General features: G+C 34.9%; 1 protein-coding gene across 1 annotated transcript in view; it reads left to right on the top strand.

Annotated features, from left to right (window-relative positions):
- LOC139451131 (AF4/FMR2 family member 4-like) overlaps positions 1-17,975 on the top strand; it is a 154,090-nt gene that overhangs the window by 75,299 nt on the left and 60,816 nt on the right. Inside the window, exons 8-9 of the mRNA XM_071232927.1 lie at positions 3,961-4,009; positions 10,585-10,640. Coding sequence (XP_071089028.1) covers positions 3,961-4,009; positions 10,585-10,640 — 105 coding nt within the window. The remainder of the gene's footprint in view (positions 1-3,960; positions 4,010-10,584; positions 10,641-17,975) is intronic.

Raw genomic sequence — 17,975 nt, 5'->3', positions numbered from 1 at the left:
GAGATCTCTCTTTGAGAATATAATGTGTGTGTGTGTATGAGAGTGCTTGTGGCTTCCCTGTGTGAAAGCGTTTAAATGGTGTTTCTATGAGAAGTGTGAATGGCTGTTGTTTTTATGATAAAAAAAAGGGGACTCCATCATGTGATACATATATATCATGTATTAAATCATTTATTATCACTAGTAATATCAATCTCACATTACAAATGATGTGCAAACAGTCACTGTATTAATATGCACTATATCGTGTTCAATGTATCCTGAACCCTGAATAAAAAAAGTATTACAAATTTTATTTATTTTTTAAAAAACCCCACCAAACCCGTAAATGCCTCCACTGCAACTTAAAAGAAACTCCTGAACATGTAAACTATATTGCACACATATACCAGCATTCAACATTCCAATCCACACTAAACTGCAACAATCAAATGACACTAGCAATGCTACTAAATCCCCAAAATGACTAACAAACCTATAAAGCACTAGGCATATATCTAATCAAAACAGGCCTATTCCGCCGCATCTATAAAAGTACAACAAACGAGCTGTTAATAAATCCTAAAATTCTAAACCTATAAAAACAAACAGTCACAAAACTTCATTTAGTCCCATCCCAACCCCACATGCATGGCATATTTCAAAATTTCAAATTTGTTCTCCAAATTAAGCAACCCTAAAAGCACCTTTTTGTTTCGGACATACCCTTTTTGACCAATCACTAAATGGCCTTGCAGGCCCGAAATACGCATATTTCGGAAAGCACACGTTAAATTCCCAATTTTAGCAAGTAAGTCTAATAGGATGGACACTGTTCCACATCTCTTGGATCACTTCCACAACAAATAACATAGCTTGTATGTTGTAAGAGAAGACACTTTACATACATAAATCCTCTATAAAGTAGCATCTTTGAGCAGGCAGATATATGATGCATTGTTAACATTCACTTCAGCTATAAATATCCTTTGCAAAGGTAAAGTTGTCTTGCTTCAGAATGACTGTCTTGCAGCTTCAGTGATTATGAAAATTTGCTAAAAGTTGACATTTGATACCTGTCAGTTTTGCCCTACTGATAATGATATTGGCAAGGGAAAGTTGAATGTTTTATTGAAACGCAATGATTACTGTGATTCCCTATGGGCAAATTTAGAGATCTGTTTACTGAAACTATTTTGTTCAACAATGGTTATCACTGAGTATTGACTTCTGCACAAGACTTTGAGAATATTGACTTTTTCTTGCAAGAAATGCTTGTGCAGTGTCGTAGTACTTGCTTTTTCCTGATGGTACCATAATTTTGCAGATATGAGCCCATTGGCCTATCTTTAGACTTAATTTATTTGTCAAACGTTTTGGGGTGGGCTCAAGATATCCACTGTTCATAACAGAATAATTGATATCAATCAATATGATGTTGATCTGGACTGAAAGTCAAGTGAGCATAACTCATGGCCTGCATTGGTGTCTGTAGACATCTTCTCCTCAGAGAACCAATGAAACTGAAACTAACATCCTTGTTGCTGCCAATGATGCCACCTGCATTTGTTGAAAGAGCTTTGAATCTGATTTTCAAGTTGGTCACAGCTGCCGTAGTAAAAAACCCACTATTGACCATTACTTGCTCATATTTGTTGAAATGTAAGGCATTTTGGTGTATATGGGCTCAAAATACATCTAAAAGCACTATTAAAGATCCTTCCATTTCTGAGCTGTATGGGTCCCAAATGTAGCTTTCCCTGTACTTCTGATACCTGGCCCATCATATCCACAGGTGATGGTTACTTGACCCAAAATTATACTCACATCACTCTGAATGTCTGTAGTTACTATGTTTACCTAGGACAGAGATCTATTCTTGATGATCAATTGACACATTGTAATGTGACTCCAATTGTGTACAGACTGCTCATTACTATCCTTTTGAAGGGGAACAGTTTTGAAAGAAGACATGCTCATACATATTTTCTTTGGTTGTTTGTCTCCTGTCTCATAGGCATTCACCAACAGAATTTGTCTGACATAGAAGTGTGATATAAAGCCCATATCAATGAATGTTATGTGTTCCTCTATCGACACTTTGCCACTACCAATTATATTAGTCAGGTTCAGGTTCTGTATGAATGCTGTTGACCTAATTTCTGTTTGCACTGGCTTAAGGACAGTTGAATTAACAATGTAGATCTCTTTGCTTCAGCTGTTGAGAATGTCAGTGAAAGTAAATATTATTTTCTCTCTCTCTACAAACGTACTTTTGCCAGATTTATGATTTATAACCTGTATTGTATGAAGCTAATTTTCAGGTTAGAAAGACCGAACATGGGTAAAAACAATTTGAAACAAGGACAGACATTTATATGGTTTGTTTTAATATCTATCCATTTGTATCTGGCCAGTATTTGTTGAGATTGCTTCATTGTCAATAACACAAACAGGAAGGTCAACTGGGTCCCACCAAATGTTCCTGGGGCATAAGCTCATTATTGAGGCACAAAATGTCTTCAATAATAAGGAAACTTATAAAGAGTACTAACTCTACATAATAATTTTTTGTATATGTTGAGAATAGATGTTCTGACTTCAAAAGAATTTGTTTTATAGTAAAAATATATTACTTGCATAACTTGAATGAACAGATCACTTGAGCATGGTGCATTGCCAGTAATTCTTGTCCCACTCATTATGACTATTTTGTTACATTAGTGGAAATTTGTATCCAAATGTTTCTAATCACTAGATTGATCTAACATTTCTGTGTTGATACTGTTATGGGTGTTTTTTTAAGAATTGACCTTCACTTTGTGTGAGTTCATTGGAGTATGAACCTTCAAAGAGTGAGGGCCAAACTGTATGAACGTCGGAGCTTGCGACAACGTTCATACAATGTTTGGCCCTCGCTCTATGAAGGTTCATACTCCAATGAACTCACACAAAGTGAAGGTCAATTCTTATAATTTTTTATCACAATTTCTTACCCCAAAGGATGTAGGCCAAGATCTAAACACAATTTTATTTAGTATGTGTGACTTCATGTTTACACTGACAGCCATACAACAACCAGCTATATCGCGGAGTAAAATAGTTCCTCAAAAAGAGAGGTGACATTTAGACATTGTCGTATGGATGCACAACTTGCTCTTCAGAAACATCTTACGTAGCACATGTGTTCAAATCATATCCTCATTAGATGAGAAAGATCTGTAAAGAACTACCTCAGTAAGTCAGTCACAATGACAATATATTTACTTCAAGTACAAGACGTCAAAATGGCCGACACGATAAACGTGACGGGAGAGATTTCCGAAGTTGTTAATGAACCTGTGGCGGTTACATGTGTTAGTCATCATTGATAAACTGGCTGCATGATCATTGAAAGGTGAATAAAGATGCGTCAAACAGACACTAAGGTAAATTCATAGATTGCTGGAGACTGTCAATGTCAGCCTAGGCACGGATCGAGTATAGACATTAGGATAGGCCGTAGCTAGGATATTCGTGAACAATCATGCAGTCACGCTCTCTGACATTTCTCAATGTATACTGAAACGCTGAGACCAAGAATAAAGGTTCTAAATGATCAGAAAGAACGCTTATGCATGTTTTCGTGCAAGGGAATTCCCAGGGGTTTCCCCAGGAATGTGGAAGTAGTCCGTCAGTGTTTACATCATTTCAAGAAGAGGATCCCGTGAAAAACGTATGAACGTCAAATTGTGTCGTTCATACACTTATGAACGTCAATTTCGCAGTCATGTGACCGACCTCTCGTCCAATGGAAAACCTTATATCGTGTAAACTTCAAATTAAAAAATTATTCAAGATTGAACAGAAAGAGAGATCTTGAAGAATAATTGTCATTGACTTTCAGTGGTATAATGAAGCTTCTACAGATATCTTCTACAGCAAACTGGCATACATTAATTATTTAAAATTATTCTACATGTTCTATTTCTTTCGTTTCAGCTCCCTTGCTGATGACCTACATGTCAGTGATGACAGTGAAACTGAGCAAGTATGTATGAACTTTAATATCTGATATTTACATGACATAACAATATAATCCTACTTGACACAGCAGGGTCATTATGTTTGTCAGCCAGCTCTCCCTAGGGGGATTCGCCTCATTGTTTTCAGGGACATAAACATGGTAAAAGTCCATTCCACATGATAATGGCTTGCTGTCAAAGCATGTGAATTTTCACAAAAATGTTTTTGTAATTTCATGTAATGGATCAAAATGCATTCATGTAAAGTAAATGGATGAAAGAAAATCTATCATGTGTCATTTTAATGAATAATTACAAGTTTTTTTAAGCCTATTGCTAATCTGCAGTATATTTTCCAAATATTTAGAGAAATGAAGGAAAATGTGTGATCATTGCATTAACAGTGCAGTACATCATAGGGGTTGGAGTTAGATTTTCTTAGTTTCTGTTGTCCATGGCTTTTCTGTTATATATCAGAATTGAGTAATGATGACTTGATATGATATGTAGCTTGTTTGGTCCTTTAACTCTTTCAACACCGTAGGCCGGTTATCCGGCCAAGCCGTAGTCACGTCAAAATAGTATATATTTTTATGGACCTACCTGTAATATCATTCATTTATAAAATCTATCACATTTCAATTTATCATTTTTTATCGATAAATTAAAAAATTATTCACTATTTCCCGCGATGTTATTGAAAATAAAATTCTCGGACACACATTTCGACAACGGGTCCACATCAAACATGTCAAAGAGCAAAATAAAGACGTTTTAAACAAATCTTTAAATATATTACACAAAGTAATAAATAAAATCAACAAAAATATATCTAAAAGTAATCAAACTTACATCTAAGTTATTATTTCAATCTTTTCGTGCGATCGCGTGTAATGTAAGTCAAATGAAATCTCGGCTTTCGTCGCCTTGACTTGTTGGCTCGGACATGATGTTTAATGCAAAAATATATGCATGAAAAATCTTTGTCACAGCTCGTAACCTAGCACAATACATTCACAGAGTTCAATATTTTTAATATATATCGTGATTTCCTGCTCAAAATGTTTAGAATAACAGGATTTAACAAAAATCTTTCCCCAACTTCTGTAATTTATCGAACACGAGCATGGTATCACAGCTGTAATATGATTGGCTGCCTTAGGTCACGTGCTCAAAATTGACCAATCACGAAACTTGTAGCAGATTTCGGCAAGAAAGCGTCGTTAGAAACCAATGAAATCGCTTGTTATAACTACAGAAAAAAACAGGCGATGTTACGAGCGTACAGATGAAGGAATAAGCTTTCCAGCGATGTGTCATATGCCATTCTTCGACGAACGTGTTATTCATACGAAACCTTGAAAACTGGGGTATTTCTTCATTTTACTGAGCGGACAGTCACTGTTATCGGGAAATGGGTGATGACAGAAACTATTTATAATTCTTTTTTAAATGATTTTCCAATTACGTAAACAATGAAAATAAAACAGAAATAGGTACGTGGATATTATGAAATCATATATTTGCCGAAAATCGTCAATGTTTTTGCTTCCTTGGTCCTTAATCTGGATGTTAACAACGTGTTAGCTTACTTTTTTTATTTACAACGAATTTAATTAAGTTGTAAATGCATTATTTTATATTATGTGAAAAACATAACTTTCATATTTATAAACCATAGGATCAGACCTTTCAAATGGTGTATAACATGTAGTAGCAAATATATTTTACAAGCAGGTATTTTCTTTCATAAATGTTGGCTTCATCTATCACACAAGAGTCTCTGGGAACTCGGTGTCCCAGCAGTAAATTCTTCTTGTTGACTGGTGTTGAAAGAGTTAATAACATCCTCAGGACATCAGTGTAGATTTTAAAATGTTGAACATGTTAGTCAAATTGTATCAGACACTGTGATTCAATCATTATGCTTCTGTTCTATTTCTGTTTTTTTGCCCACACAGTATTTTCAGTTTGAAGTTGTATAGGCGTCAGGTGTCAATGTCTATTTACCAATCCTTCTGCCTGCAGTAGGATTAGGAAGGTAGCATGCAAGTGTGGCAGATTAAATTGAAATGCATGCACGCACGCACGCACGCACGCACGCACACTCACACCCTCTGCATGGTTTTTTTATTTTACTTCAGATACTTACCATGACAACATGTGAAATGTTCTATAATGAGAGGTTTGAAACATGACTTGAATTCTCAGTAAAATTGTAGAAACTTTATGTTGTGTTCTGTAAACTAACGCCAACAGTCATATATGTTTATTTAAAAAAGCAATAATAACAGCAATGAAACTGTGGTTGTTAAAAATATATATAACCTATTTTGCCAAGCAGAGGGAAGGTGATGTTGCAGTACACAAGTTCAGATTGCCCACAAACCTGTGTGATAGTTACGGATGTCATTGTTTTTCGCGGTATCAATGTAACAATAACGTTTTAATGTCAGTGCTCTATCGATAAAAATGTATGAATATTGACACCAATTTCATAATTCAGTGCCACAGAAATGTTTACAGCTGTTTCGATGACCATAGATGAACTACTAGCAGGCCATAAATTCAAAAAAAAAAAGAATAGCATGATTTTTCATCAGTAAGTATTTTGATCATAAAAGTAAATACTGGAAACTACCCCACTTGCTGACCCATGCATTGGGACCAGGATGATAAGCCAGTGCCTTGTTACTCCTGACCTGTGTTGAATGAACATTGGACATGCAACATAAGTTATGTAAACTGGCCCAAACACTACTTCTTCACATGTTCAACAAAATCTTATCTTCACTCCTAAAACTTGGCTATGGAAGGACATAAGGCGTGGGATGGGTTTCATTAGATGGGACTCATTCATAATTAGTCACAATGAGGCTAGCACGACAGGCATTCTGTGATATGATTCCTCCCCATAGGCTGTTGATTATCCCCATTGTTTAAGAAATGAATGGCTTGTTAGTTACTGAAATGAGACTAGTTGGTATTTGTGCATCTATCAGGTCCTCCATGACATTGTTTAAGTGGTGCTAGTTCCAAAGTTTGTGTGGGGGTGGAGCGACTTGTCACTACTTTGGCAAGGGAGACTAAAATAGATCTTACATTTAGAAATGGATGACACTTTGACTGGCAGTCTGATGCAATAGAGGAATAAGTTACTTTTAGCTTGTCAGGACATTTTGTCCCACTTCAATTTTTCAGAGATTTTAGAGAGATATGTCACATAAATTAATCTGGAATTGGAAAGAAAAACAATGAGACAGCATAAATTGTGTGTCTCCGCTGCTTTTATTGATTGAAAGGAATGCATTTTCTTTGTCCTTGAAAGCGGAATCAGCATTACGTTAATCATATGGATTGCACCTTGAAAAATAATGTCATAGCTAGATTTCAAGATTACATTGACTACCCACTGGTATAAAATCTAAAGTTAATATTAATTTCAATGGAAAAATTTGAAGCGTTTTGTCATTAATCAGTTGAGTGACAAGTCTCAGCTAGAGAATACCATTAGTGGCAAAACCACTGCATGCAAAAAACAATGGTTTGACAAAGTGATGAATGGTTGTTAAGTCCAGGCTTACATTATAAACATGGTATATCATGATTGCAGCTGGAGGTAATGATACAACTGCATGAAGACAGTATTATAACAAATGGTGGTCATTGCAGTTCCAACCTTGTTTATTCCCAAACATTATAAGCCAGAGCTCAAGGTGTGGTGTAAACCTCAATACTTGACTCACTCTCAGTTGCTAAAAAAGAACATAGCTTAGAGGATCCCAGATTATTTTTGAAGGATTAGAGATGTGATGCTAATCTGTCATGGCATTCCATAACATTTGTTATTGCTGTAGAATTTTTTTTACTGTCCTCGAGGAATGAGTATTCTTAAAAGTATATGCTTAAAAAAATATAAGATTCAGAACCATATGAGCTCTCACAGTAATGCCACAAGAGAATTGTTATATGATTAATTCTTTCTTCAAAACTTACAGACATTAAATCACAGTCATTGTGTAGGAGTTTTGTCTAAATTATTTTTAACTTGTGCAATGTCAGAATTGAAAAATTGAAACTGAAAATATCTGTTAAAAAAACCCTAATAATTTCTTGATTTTTAGACAATTGTACAAATAAATTTTATTTTGAGTTGTTAGGTTCCCACAACAATTAAACACAGTTGTGATATACAAACAAGCTTTTGTCTCATCTGGGTTTCTGTTACAAATGTGTCAAAATTATAAATTGTTTGAAATTTATGGATCTTTTCATGCATGTTGGTTAATAATGTCCTTTGTAATTTCAAACATTTGCTTGAATAGAATAGATCCCCAATGCCTAATGCATGTAAAGCTGTGCTAACAAGAAAATGTGATAGTTGTAATGTTTGACAAGGCTGATCATCTTTGTACCCCAATGACTTGGAAGGTTACTCATTTATCAACCACTGATCTGCCTTGTTCAGGCCCATTTATTGCTGACTGAAAAATAACTTTCACTCATGCTAATACGCTTGGCTCTTTTTGTTTCTGGAGCAGAACTATGAAATCGCCAGCAATGTCTTTTTGGAACTTTGCACGTTTATTCACTAAGTGGTATATTGAATTTTGCATGATTTGTCCATTCTGTCCTTTGAAGAACACAAAGTAAGAACTGGTCTTGAATCGGAGCACCTTCAAGGTTTTAAGGTAGACTGAGTCCAAAATACTACCAGCAAATGAGGATCAAGGAGTTACAACTGTATGTGCAAGCTGGCTGATTGCGTGTTATTGAAACACCACAGTGTTGATGTTGCTCATAGTCATATTGCTGACTGTGGCATTATGCACATTCACTTGTTACCAGGGCAAAGCTAAAATAAACCCTTAAAGATATCCTCATTAAACTTAGTGGGGTAAATAAGTGTCTTTTTGGTCTAAATTGTTTTTGTCTTCTCATTTTAGGGGCAAAATCAAAATTATACTTAACATATGACAGGATGGCAACAAAAATACTCTTCTCGCTACGGTATAAATCCAAAAATTCGGTGGTTGAATGACAACATTCTTCGTCAAATTCTGCAGTAAAATCTCATCTTTCAAAACCTCGAATCCAAATCCAAAACAATTACTTCTGCTAAGTATCATTATAAACTGTTATTTGGTAATACATGAAATTATGCAAATAAATATGCATTGTGTCACTGCTATTTATTTCTGGTTAGATGTAAACATAGTTTATCTTGTCATATTACCACAAGAACATTTATGAGTGAGAATGATTTGCAAATGTCATTGCAGGATTCATATTTTGTATGTTGAATCACATGTTCAATTTTTTGGGGCATAATTCAAGTGCAAAATTTGATAATAAAGTTTGAAGGAAATTTTTGTATTGATTGATTAAAAAGAGCACATTCCGAGACTTTTCTGCTTTTCTAAGTTGTGTTTTCTGCAAATCTTTCAATGATAGTGCAATCACAGAATTTGTATGGGACTGCTAGATGGCAATATGGGATGTTTCTTTCACAATATTAATTTACCTAAAGTCTAGAATTAGCTTTCAGTCTAGTTTTGAAACGCATTGTGCATTAGTTCTCAATAATGTGGAAACACAGTTTTGTGAAGAACATTACAAATTGTATCCCTAATATTAGATAGAAAAAAGAGTTGTTGATATATTTATGTTGTCTGGTTTCCACTGTAATGTATTCAGAAGATGCTTGTTGAGATTCACAAGACATTCACTGTCTCCAAATTCTGCTCTGTAACCAGACTATTTTGTCATTTAACATGGTAAACATAATACTTTAATATGGGAATTTAATGTAAATAATATAGTACATATCTTTTTCAAAGCCCATTTCAAATTTTTTTTCCGTTTATATTTACAGTTTTAATAATGGAATCATTTTTAAAGAAAGCCATGATGTGTGGTGGAGTTTTTTAACAAGAAATGAAAAGCCTAATATTAATAAATTGTACATGATTGAAATTATAATGTTAAATATAGACAAGAGAAATAATATATCAGTCTTGTCTGCCAACATGAAAAGTCAATTGATAGGTTGTCTCACAGACAGGTGTGTTCATGTGCTAATAATTGTTCGTAAATTTAGTGCTAAAATAAAGAAATGTGGAAAAGGAAATTGTGCTATCCTGTTACGAAAACCACTGGAGTTATGTGTTATTAAACTGCTACAAGATATCCCAGCTCAATCTTTGTTTAGCAGCTGGGTTAGCATACCTAGCATGGCCACTCAAAGGGAGGGGTGATAGGTGGCATGACACTCATTCAAGTGACAAAACACGGAGATCATAGTCAAAATTCCTTGTCACTTTCCCAGTTTCATTTTGTGCATGCTCTATTTACTCTCAGGCTCAGCACAAGCCGCTGCAGTTACCCACCCATTTAATTTCTGAGAAACTCATACCACCCTGTCTCCCCCTTTGGAGGAAATGAACGCGACCACATCTCATATTTTTAGTGTGGCAAATGACTTGTTCTAAGGGCACACTGTGACTGTGTTGTGGATTTCCGGGCAGAATTTCCGATTCAGGATTACTTTCTATGGGGAATGTTTGTTAAAAATGACACTTTGTTCCTATCTTACCTTCAGGTACCCATGGATATCCCATCCATTAAAGCCCCAAGCGTGATAGCTACTAAGAAAAGGTAAGTCTTCATTCCACCTTCAAACCATTCACATTTGTTTCTATGGCGACACAAAACCATTTAGGATAGCAGTTACTTTTACAAGCTCGCTGTTTACAAATCTATTGTGGACTAAACAAGCTTTACTAACCTAGGAAGAGGAAGAAACCTATAAGGTGAGGTAAGTGTTTGTTGATGTTTTTGATCCTGCAGACAATGACGGAGGTAGACCACCAACTGACTATGCCAAGTGGTGTACTTTAGTCACAGTATGCCTTGTGTATGTGAGTGGCTCATAGGCTGTACATACTATAATAACTGTGTGATAGTCATAAATCCCAGCTGCTTCCTTTGTTTATGTTCAGTTTCCTGTAATAGATTTAAGGTCAAGTTGCTAGACAGGCCTGACTACACATCTTTACTGCTGATCGTAAAGCTGGGCATTCATACAAGTTAGACAAAGTGCTTGCTTATTTGTAGGCATTTTGAAACCATTTCAATTTTGATTTTTGAAATTAAGAAAAGATTTCTTGGTTTAGGACCTTGATGATGTATTATGTTATTTTAGATGGATTTTTTATTGTATCTTGTATGTTGAACATTAAGTAATTATGCTGTGTATTCTGATTTTTCATGCCACAGACAAATGTAACAGTTAAGTTATGATTTGTTAGGGAGGATTATGTTAGGTTATGGTAAAAATAATGTCATTAACTATTTAACTTGTGGATGTCTTTATGACAGAAGAACAATTTTAGTGGTACGCTATGAAAGTAGTCTGTTATGAATCTTATGATAGTTTGATAAAAAGATTGGTTATTGAAAGGCGATACATGTTGCTTGTGGCAAGTTTGCCTGATGAAATTGCGGATTATGATCTGTAGAATAATAATCAATATTGTCCTGGTTGCAGCAATGGCTAGCTTGTACATTTAGCATGATTGAAAACTACACCGTATCAAGTCAGGCCAAACTCATCTAGATATCATGACTAGTTATTTGAATCTGATAGTTTCGGCTCAAAACTGGAGTTTATGATGGAAAATAGCAATTTGCTTGCAGCATGTCAGTTTCAACAAGATATAATTTGTATTACGCACTATACATCACATTTGTTAAATATTGATTACCAAATGTCGCCCAGCCATTGTGGGTGGAGACAATCTGCAGGGTTTCAAATAATTTTATGCAGCATAATAAGAGAGTGTTTCTGTAAGAGATGAATAAAGACAGTTTACTCCTGACACCAGAAATGACATTTATTAAACCATAGCGAATGGAAAAAAATACTATGACAGTCGTGGTGTATGTGATCTCATACCTGTCCACTCATTCAAACAAATTATAACATTTTTATATGTTATATCAATATGCCTCAGAAATAAATGTCTTATGGTCAGATTAATACCAATATAACATTAATATGATACTGAAATTTTACCTCCAACTCACTTACTGAAATTCTTATTTTTTGCTTATCTTGTGAGGAACTGGTATTATTAATTTGTATGTTGAGATGATTATTAATGAATATTAAATGAGAAGTCTCCCTATGAGGGATCTGGTGATTTGGCAGCCCAGTGGCTCCTGTGCATGATGTCAATCACTGGATTGTCTGGTCAAGACTCAATTATTTACACGCTGCAGTAATATATCAGGAATATAGCTGAATGCGGCGTTAAACAACAATTAAACAAACAAATGTTCAGTTTGATTAATGTTATGCCAAACAATTTTTGAGTTTCATTTTTGTTCATGCAAAAAGCCTTTCTGACATTCTTTTCAATTTGTGAAGTCCAGTCTTGTATTCCTTGTTGGGATATTCATATGAAGTGGAAATGTAGGTTCTTCTATGCTGTGATTTGGCAATATAGAAATAATTTTGTTCTTATTCAGGGTCCATTAGAGTCACAACCAAGGCTATGATGTGATTTGTTAGCAACCAGTGCCAGTTTAGAAGGTGGTAGTTAATTTCATTGGTGACATTAATTACAGACATCTTTCCTTTTAGTATTTATGGGTCAGGACCTAGATTTTCAAAACGATGGTAGCTCTAAGATAAGATATCGCAAGATTGTCATAAATCTAATATAGACCCATACCTGTGGTAAGTTTATTTAATCTTCATCCAAGATGCACAAAACATACCTTTTCGATAATTTGGGAAGAAAAAAACGGAAGGTGTCAGCAGGCTATGGTAGTGACCGTGACCTTAACAAGGAAATACATGTGATCAAATACGTTTATATAGCATATTTGTATAAAGAGTATATTTAATGTTTTTCTAGCAAAAGTAATTGTATTTTGTTTTGTTTTGAAAACAACACCAAAGTTATCTATATTATTGAAAGAAAAATATTTCATAACAAGTAATTAAATATTGTCTGTTGAATAACTGCATTCTTCGAAAACAGGTGATTAATTAACGCCATAGATGTATTCCATTGAGACAAACATCTAGTCTCTGAAATTAAGATATTATAGAGAAAAAAACAGTTGTTCAATTATCTTAATAAAAATAAAATAAAAGGGAGCCCTGTGACTCATTTTCAGTAGTAATCTAGACTTGCCAAACATTATAGACTTGCATTGGCTGTATTTGATATATATTTGTATCAGGGTCTGTAAGACAGACTATATTCCATTAAATATAGCAATTTATTGATATTTTGACAGCAAAAGTTAAGCACACAGTTTCATATTGTATTGTATTTTCAAGAATGGCAATTAAAAAAAATCAAATAAAAAAGGGGGTTCTCATGCTAGTTTGGGTTTTTAATGTCGTCAAAAAGTAACATATTTTGAACATTGTCCAAAATTCACTTTCCAATATATTTTTTGCAGAAAATGTTTATTGAATGAAATTTATTGATCAATATAAAATGGACATTTTCACCACAATAATCTTTGAATTTTGTGGAATAATCAGTTAATTAGCTCTCCTTAATTCAAAGGGATAGAAAAGGACTACATTATATGTATGTTCATGTTAACTTGTGGCGTTTTCCATGAGAACATAACTTGACAATTCCTAAATTATCTCCCTCTGTAAGTGAAAATTAATGTCAATTTCAAATTTTGAAAAAAAATATGGATCTAGATAGAATAAAAAGAAAAATTACACCTTCTAAAAACAAATAGCTTGATATTGTATTTGAGTGCTTTGTTTATTCGTGAAGTATATTAGATATGTAAATAACAAAAGAACCGTGCATTGTCATTATAATTCGCTTGTGGTTGCACTGCTTCCTGAACAATTTTTGTTTTGAGTGTTTCCGGGTATAATGTTGGTGTTTTTTCTATAAACTTGACTTTTCATGTAAACACAAAAAAAACAAGCTGTATTGTGATTTGACTTTGTACGTGATGTGTTAACATAAAGTTCTGCAGGCTCGCGAGAGGATAATTTGAAGGGAATATAGTGAAGTATCTCTTTTGCACATTATTTCAATTCTAATAGCTATATTGTGGTAACACAACACTTATTGATTTGGGTTTGAAAAATGCCTTTGCATGGCACACGAATAGTAGTCATCTTTTATCATAAGAACAAAACGTCTACATGTAGGACATATACAGGATTGTACGGAATGTTACTCAAATAGTTGCGTGGTAAACAGTGTGACCTGACAATGTGATCCTGAATTCCGTGTCACTTCTCCATGTGTATAGCGGAGTGCAGCGTCAAACAACAAACAAACACTTCTCCATGTTGTTATTGCTAGTGGCTAGGAAATCCACTTGACGTCACTGGGAAACACCCCGCCTTTTCAGTCTCTAACACAAATGAGTTCTCTGTCAGAGTTACGAAAGGCTCCATAGCTCTGTACGATCTGCGACAGGTTTACGATAATTTCTAAAATCTATCTTAAACTTAAGATATCTTATCTTTGAACGCAAATTGTTAACATTAATTGTAGCTAACATCGTTTCGAAAATCTTGACACAATCTTGCCTGTCTTTATCAAGTTGATGTTAGTGGTAAGGGAGATTCTGATGTACCCCAATAATGTAACTGACATATCACTTTAAACTGTCACTGGCATGGTCTCTCTCCAGATGTGCCTCTTTGTTGCTTCATGACTTTTCCTTCTGAAACAGACCGTGTCTGTGGTCTTGTGGCAGAGCGTGCGCCTGGAGAGCGGAAGGTCAGGAGTTTGATGTTAAGAAATGGTACTTGTTGTTACCCTGCACAGTGTTAAAAGAATGACTGGTAGGCTCGGAGTCTGTATACTGTGACTGAGTGGGGTATTCATGTTCAACTGCAGCATGGTATCTCAGTGGACTAGCACTATAAAATCAAGTGTGATCTGTACTAGTACGCACACACAAAAGCACATTGCTAAATAAGTGCAACAATCTTGAACGTGACATTAAACCCCATTTCACCTCGTCTCACTGCACCTCCTTCTGAAATGTTGAAAACATGAAAGAAATAATTATCTTCATGATGAGAAGACCCATGAAAATATTACAATCTCAATAAGAACTTGCGAAGACATTCATCGTAATTGAATAAAGACAGTACATGAACCCTGACTGGGTCAATATCAAAGAGATTAAAATCAAATTGTATTGTGTTGCACTACCTTGAATTCAACTGTTTCCTTGAGTTAATTAGCAGTTATGCTGGTTAGACAAAGAGACAGGAGGACTATATGATGTGGATGAGACTGATTTAACAGACAAAGACAGGTATTCATCTGAAACCCCTGCTTGGTTGGATTGACAACAGGGAGCAGTCATGTTTCCATAAAACATGCATGCACTGGTTCAGCACAGGCACCTCCTCTAGGTGAACAGTGCTTCATACTTCACATACTCAATAGTACAGCCCAGATGCTGTTATTGTGTCAATATTCCTGTTAACTGGTAAATCTGTCAGTTTAGTTGATTAATGTCAATGACTGTCATGACCAGGTCATATCTGAAGATGCTGGTTTGGTGTATTGATTTATTGGCCGAGGTTACAGTTTAGGCTTCTCTATTATTGAGAGTATTGTGTTTCAAAAGTATGTGATTACTGTTGTTGCTGATGTTTGAAAAGCTGTGTATATGAGCAACCAGTGTTGTCAGTGTAAATGTGTGCTTGAAGTGATACCAGATGACATGACAGGCAGCCAGTCATGTGTGGGTGTTAGTGTGGGAGAGAAAGTGTCTTGGAGTAATGGTGCTATGAGAGATATGTATGGAACACCTTCACATTACTTGTGAGTAAATTATTGTTAATATTCAGTATTTCAGATTATCATATTCAAAAACATGTTCTGTAAGGATGTCAGCAAATTGAAATGATAAATAGTCAAGATATTTTCAATAGAACAATTCTAAAGACATGCTAAAATTCTGTTTCTCTATTAAGGTTACACACAATCACATCAAATGTTGCATTGTGTGATTATCTTATCAGAAATGTTTTCTTCAGAATATGCTCTTTGAAAAAATGCAAATATTTCTTTTTTAATTTCGCAGGTTTCCAGGTGATATATTGCTTAATTTGTTAAGTAGAAGAACGAACAGGATTGGTAAATTTTGAATATAAACATATGGCAGAATCCCAGTTTAAATTTAAACATATTAATTTGGAACAGTATTTCTTATGTACTTAAATGTACATGTACAAAATTCACAAAGTCACAAAATTCATAAAATATTAATCTAAAACATGGAAAAAGCTGTTTATTAAGAAATTCAACATGGATTAAGGTCCTGTATGTTTGTAACAATTTGTCTGGTATATGTGAACATAATAATGAAAGATTGACAAACAAGTATTACATGTTTGCTGATGACAGTCCCTATGTGTCCAAAGAAAATATCCCACCCACCTCCTGTCTGCCGACTATCTCTTCATGATGGCTGACAAACTCACTCCACCATTGCCTCTGACATACATGGCATATTTACATTTCTCTATGTTTAGCTCTAAAATGCATGCTCTTATCACTCAGTATGCTTGTCAGTATCCAGTTATGATGTAGAATATTATGAGCTTTCATGTGAAACTGAAAGCCTATTCTTTGATCTTGAAAGTGCTGTAGTGAAATTGACCATCCTGCTGATCTGTGGTGTCATGGATGGAAGCTGACATGAAAGCTGTTCCTTTGCAATGTGAGAGTTGAAGTAGTAATGTGTTGTCCCATTGTCTGAAAGCATTTGTTTGTAATGTATGGATTTTCTTATCAGTTATGACATTGAATTTCCTTTTTAATGTTTACTATTTTGGAAAAGTCTTCACATTTTCTCTTGGTTTATGGTGTTCATGTTTTAGCTATCAAACTTTTTGTTAAACAATTAACTAAGTATTATTATTTGCTCCAATGGCAGTCATTGAATATTGTTTTGTGTTGTCCTTTACCTTAATGCTATGGAAAGTGAAGTCTTCAATATTATCATACTTATAATACATATTGCTCCTGAGATGTGTCTGTGTGTCAGTGACCGCCTCTGTGGTCCTGGCGCGTCATACCAAAAGAGGTTAAAGGATGGTACTTGTTACTCTTTTGGTGCTCGGTGTTAGGGACCAAAACAAGGACTGGTCGGCTCGTCCGTCTGTCCGTCCATAATCATTTTGTTTCCAGAGCGTAACTCAAAATTCAATATTTTTTTACAAAAATTAGCAGATATATCAACCAGGTCCTCCAGTGATGCCTTTTGCTATTTTGGGATTTGGGGGATTTTTCTCTTTCTTGATTTCCATGAACAGAATTTGGACAGTCTCAAACGTGTGGGGTTTGGTGTCGTTTCCGTAGCACAACTTGAAACTGGGTACTGTATTTTCCTGAGTATAGTGCACACTCTTTTTCCAAAAAAACACAGCTGTGTAGAAGAGGGCACGCATTATACACGCCATAATGAGTTTTGATGTTTTTTCCCCCAATTCACAGACATTACCGTGAGCACGTAACACCGGAAATACCATGTCAACAAATCCATACTGAAGTATGCAAGTAATTGTAATTACATTGTCTGGTTATTAAAAGTGTTTATTGTATATCTGGACTTATGTTTGTAACTTCTTTCATTAATTTTATTCCAAATTCCTTTTAATATTGTTTAATAAATATGGCGAAATTGTGTGTGAAACGATCAGAAGATCGCACAACTCACTGTTATTAACAGCAACCATGGTCAGATTACCGCTATTGACGTCTTGAAACAAACTTTAGTTAACAGAGAATGGATACATATATCATAAATGCCATACTTTGACTCATTAAAAATCATATTTGTTGTAGTTTGATGATTCTATGTCAACATGTACTTCTCGTGATCACATGCGTAGAGCCTCGACGGTGACTGGTCAAATTGCTCCATGTGAACAAAAATAACTGGCAATAGTGATCAGCTGCACCA

The sequence above is a fragment of the Haliotis cracherodii genome, unplaced genomic scaffold (genome assembly GCF_022045235.1).
Source record: "Haliotis cracherodii isolate W230 unplaced genomic scaffold, xgHalCrac1.p SCAF_8, whole genome shotgun sequence".
Taxonomy (NCBI): Eukaryota; Metazoa; Mollusca; class Gastropoda; order Lepetellida; family Haliotidae; genus Haliotis; species Haliotis cracherodii.
Note: the sequence above shows the minus strand (reverse complement) of the source record. Positions and strands in the feature narration are given on the sequence as shown.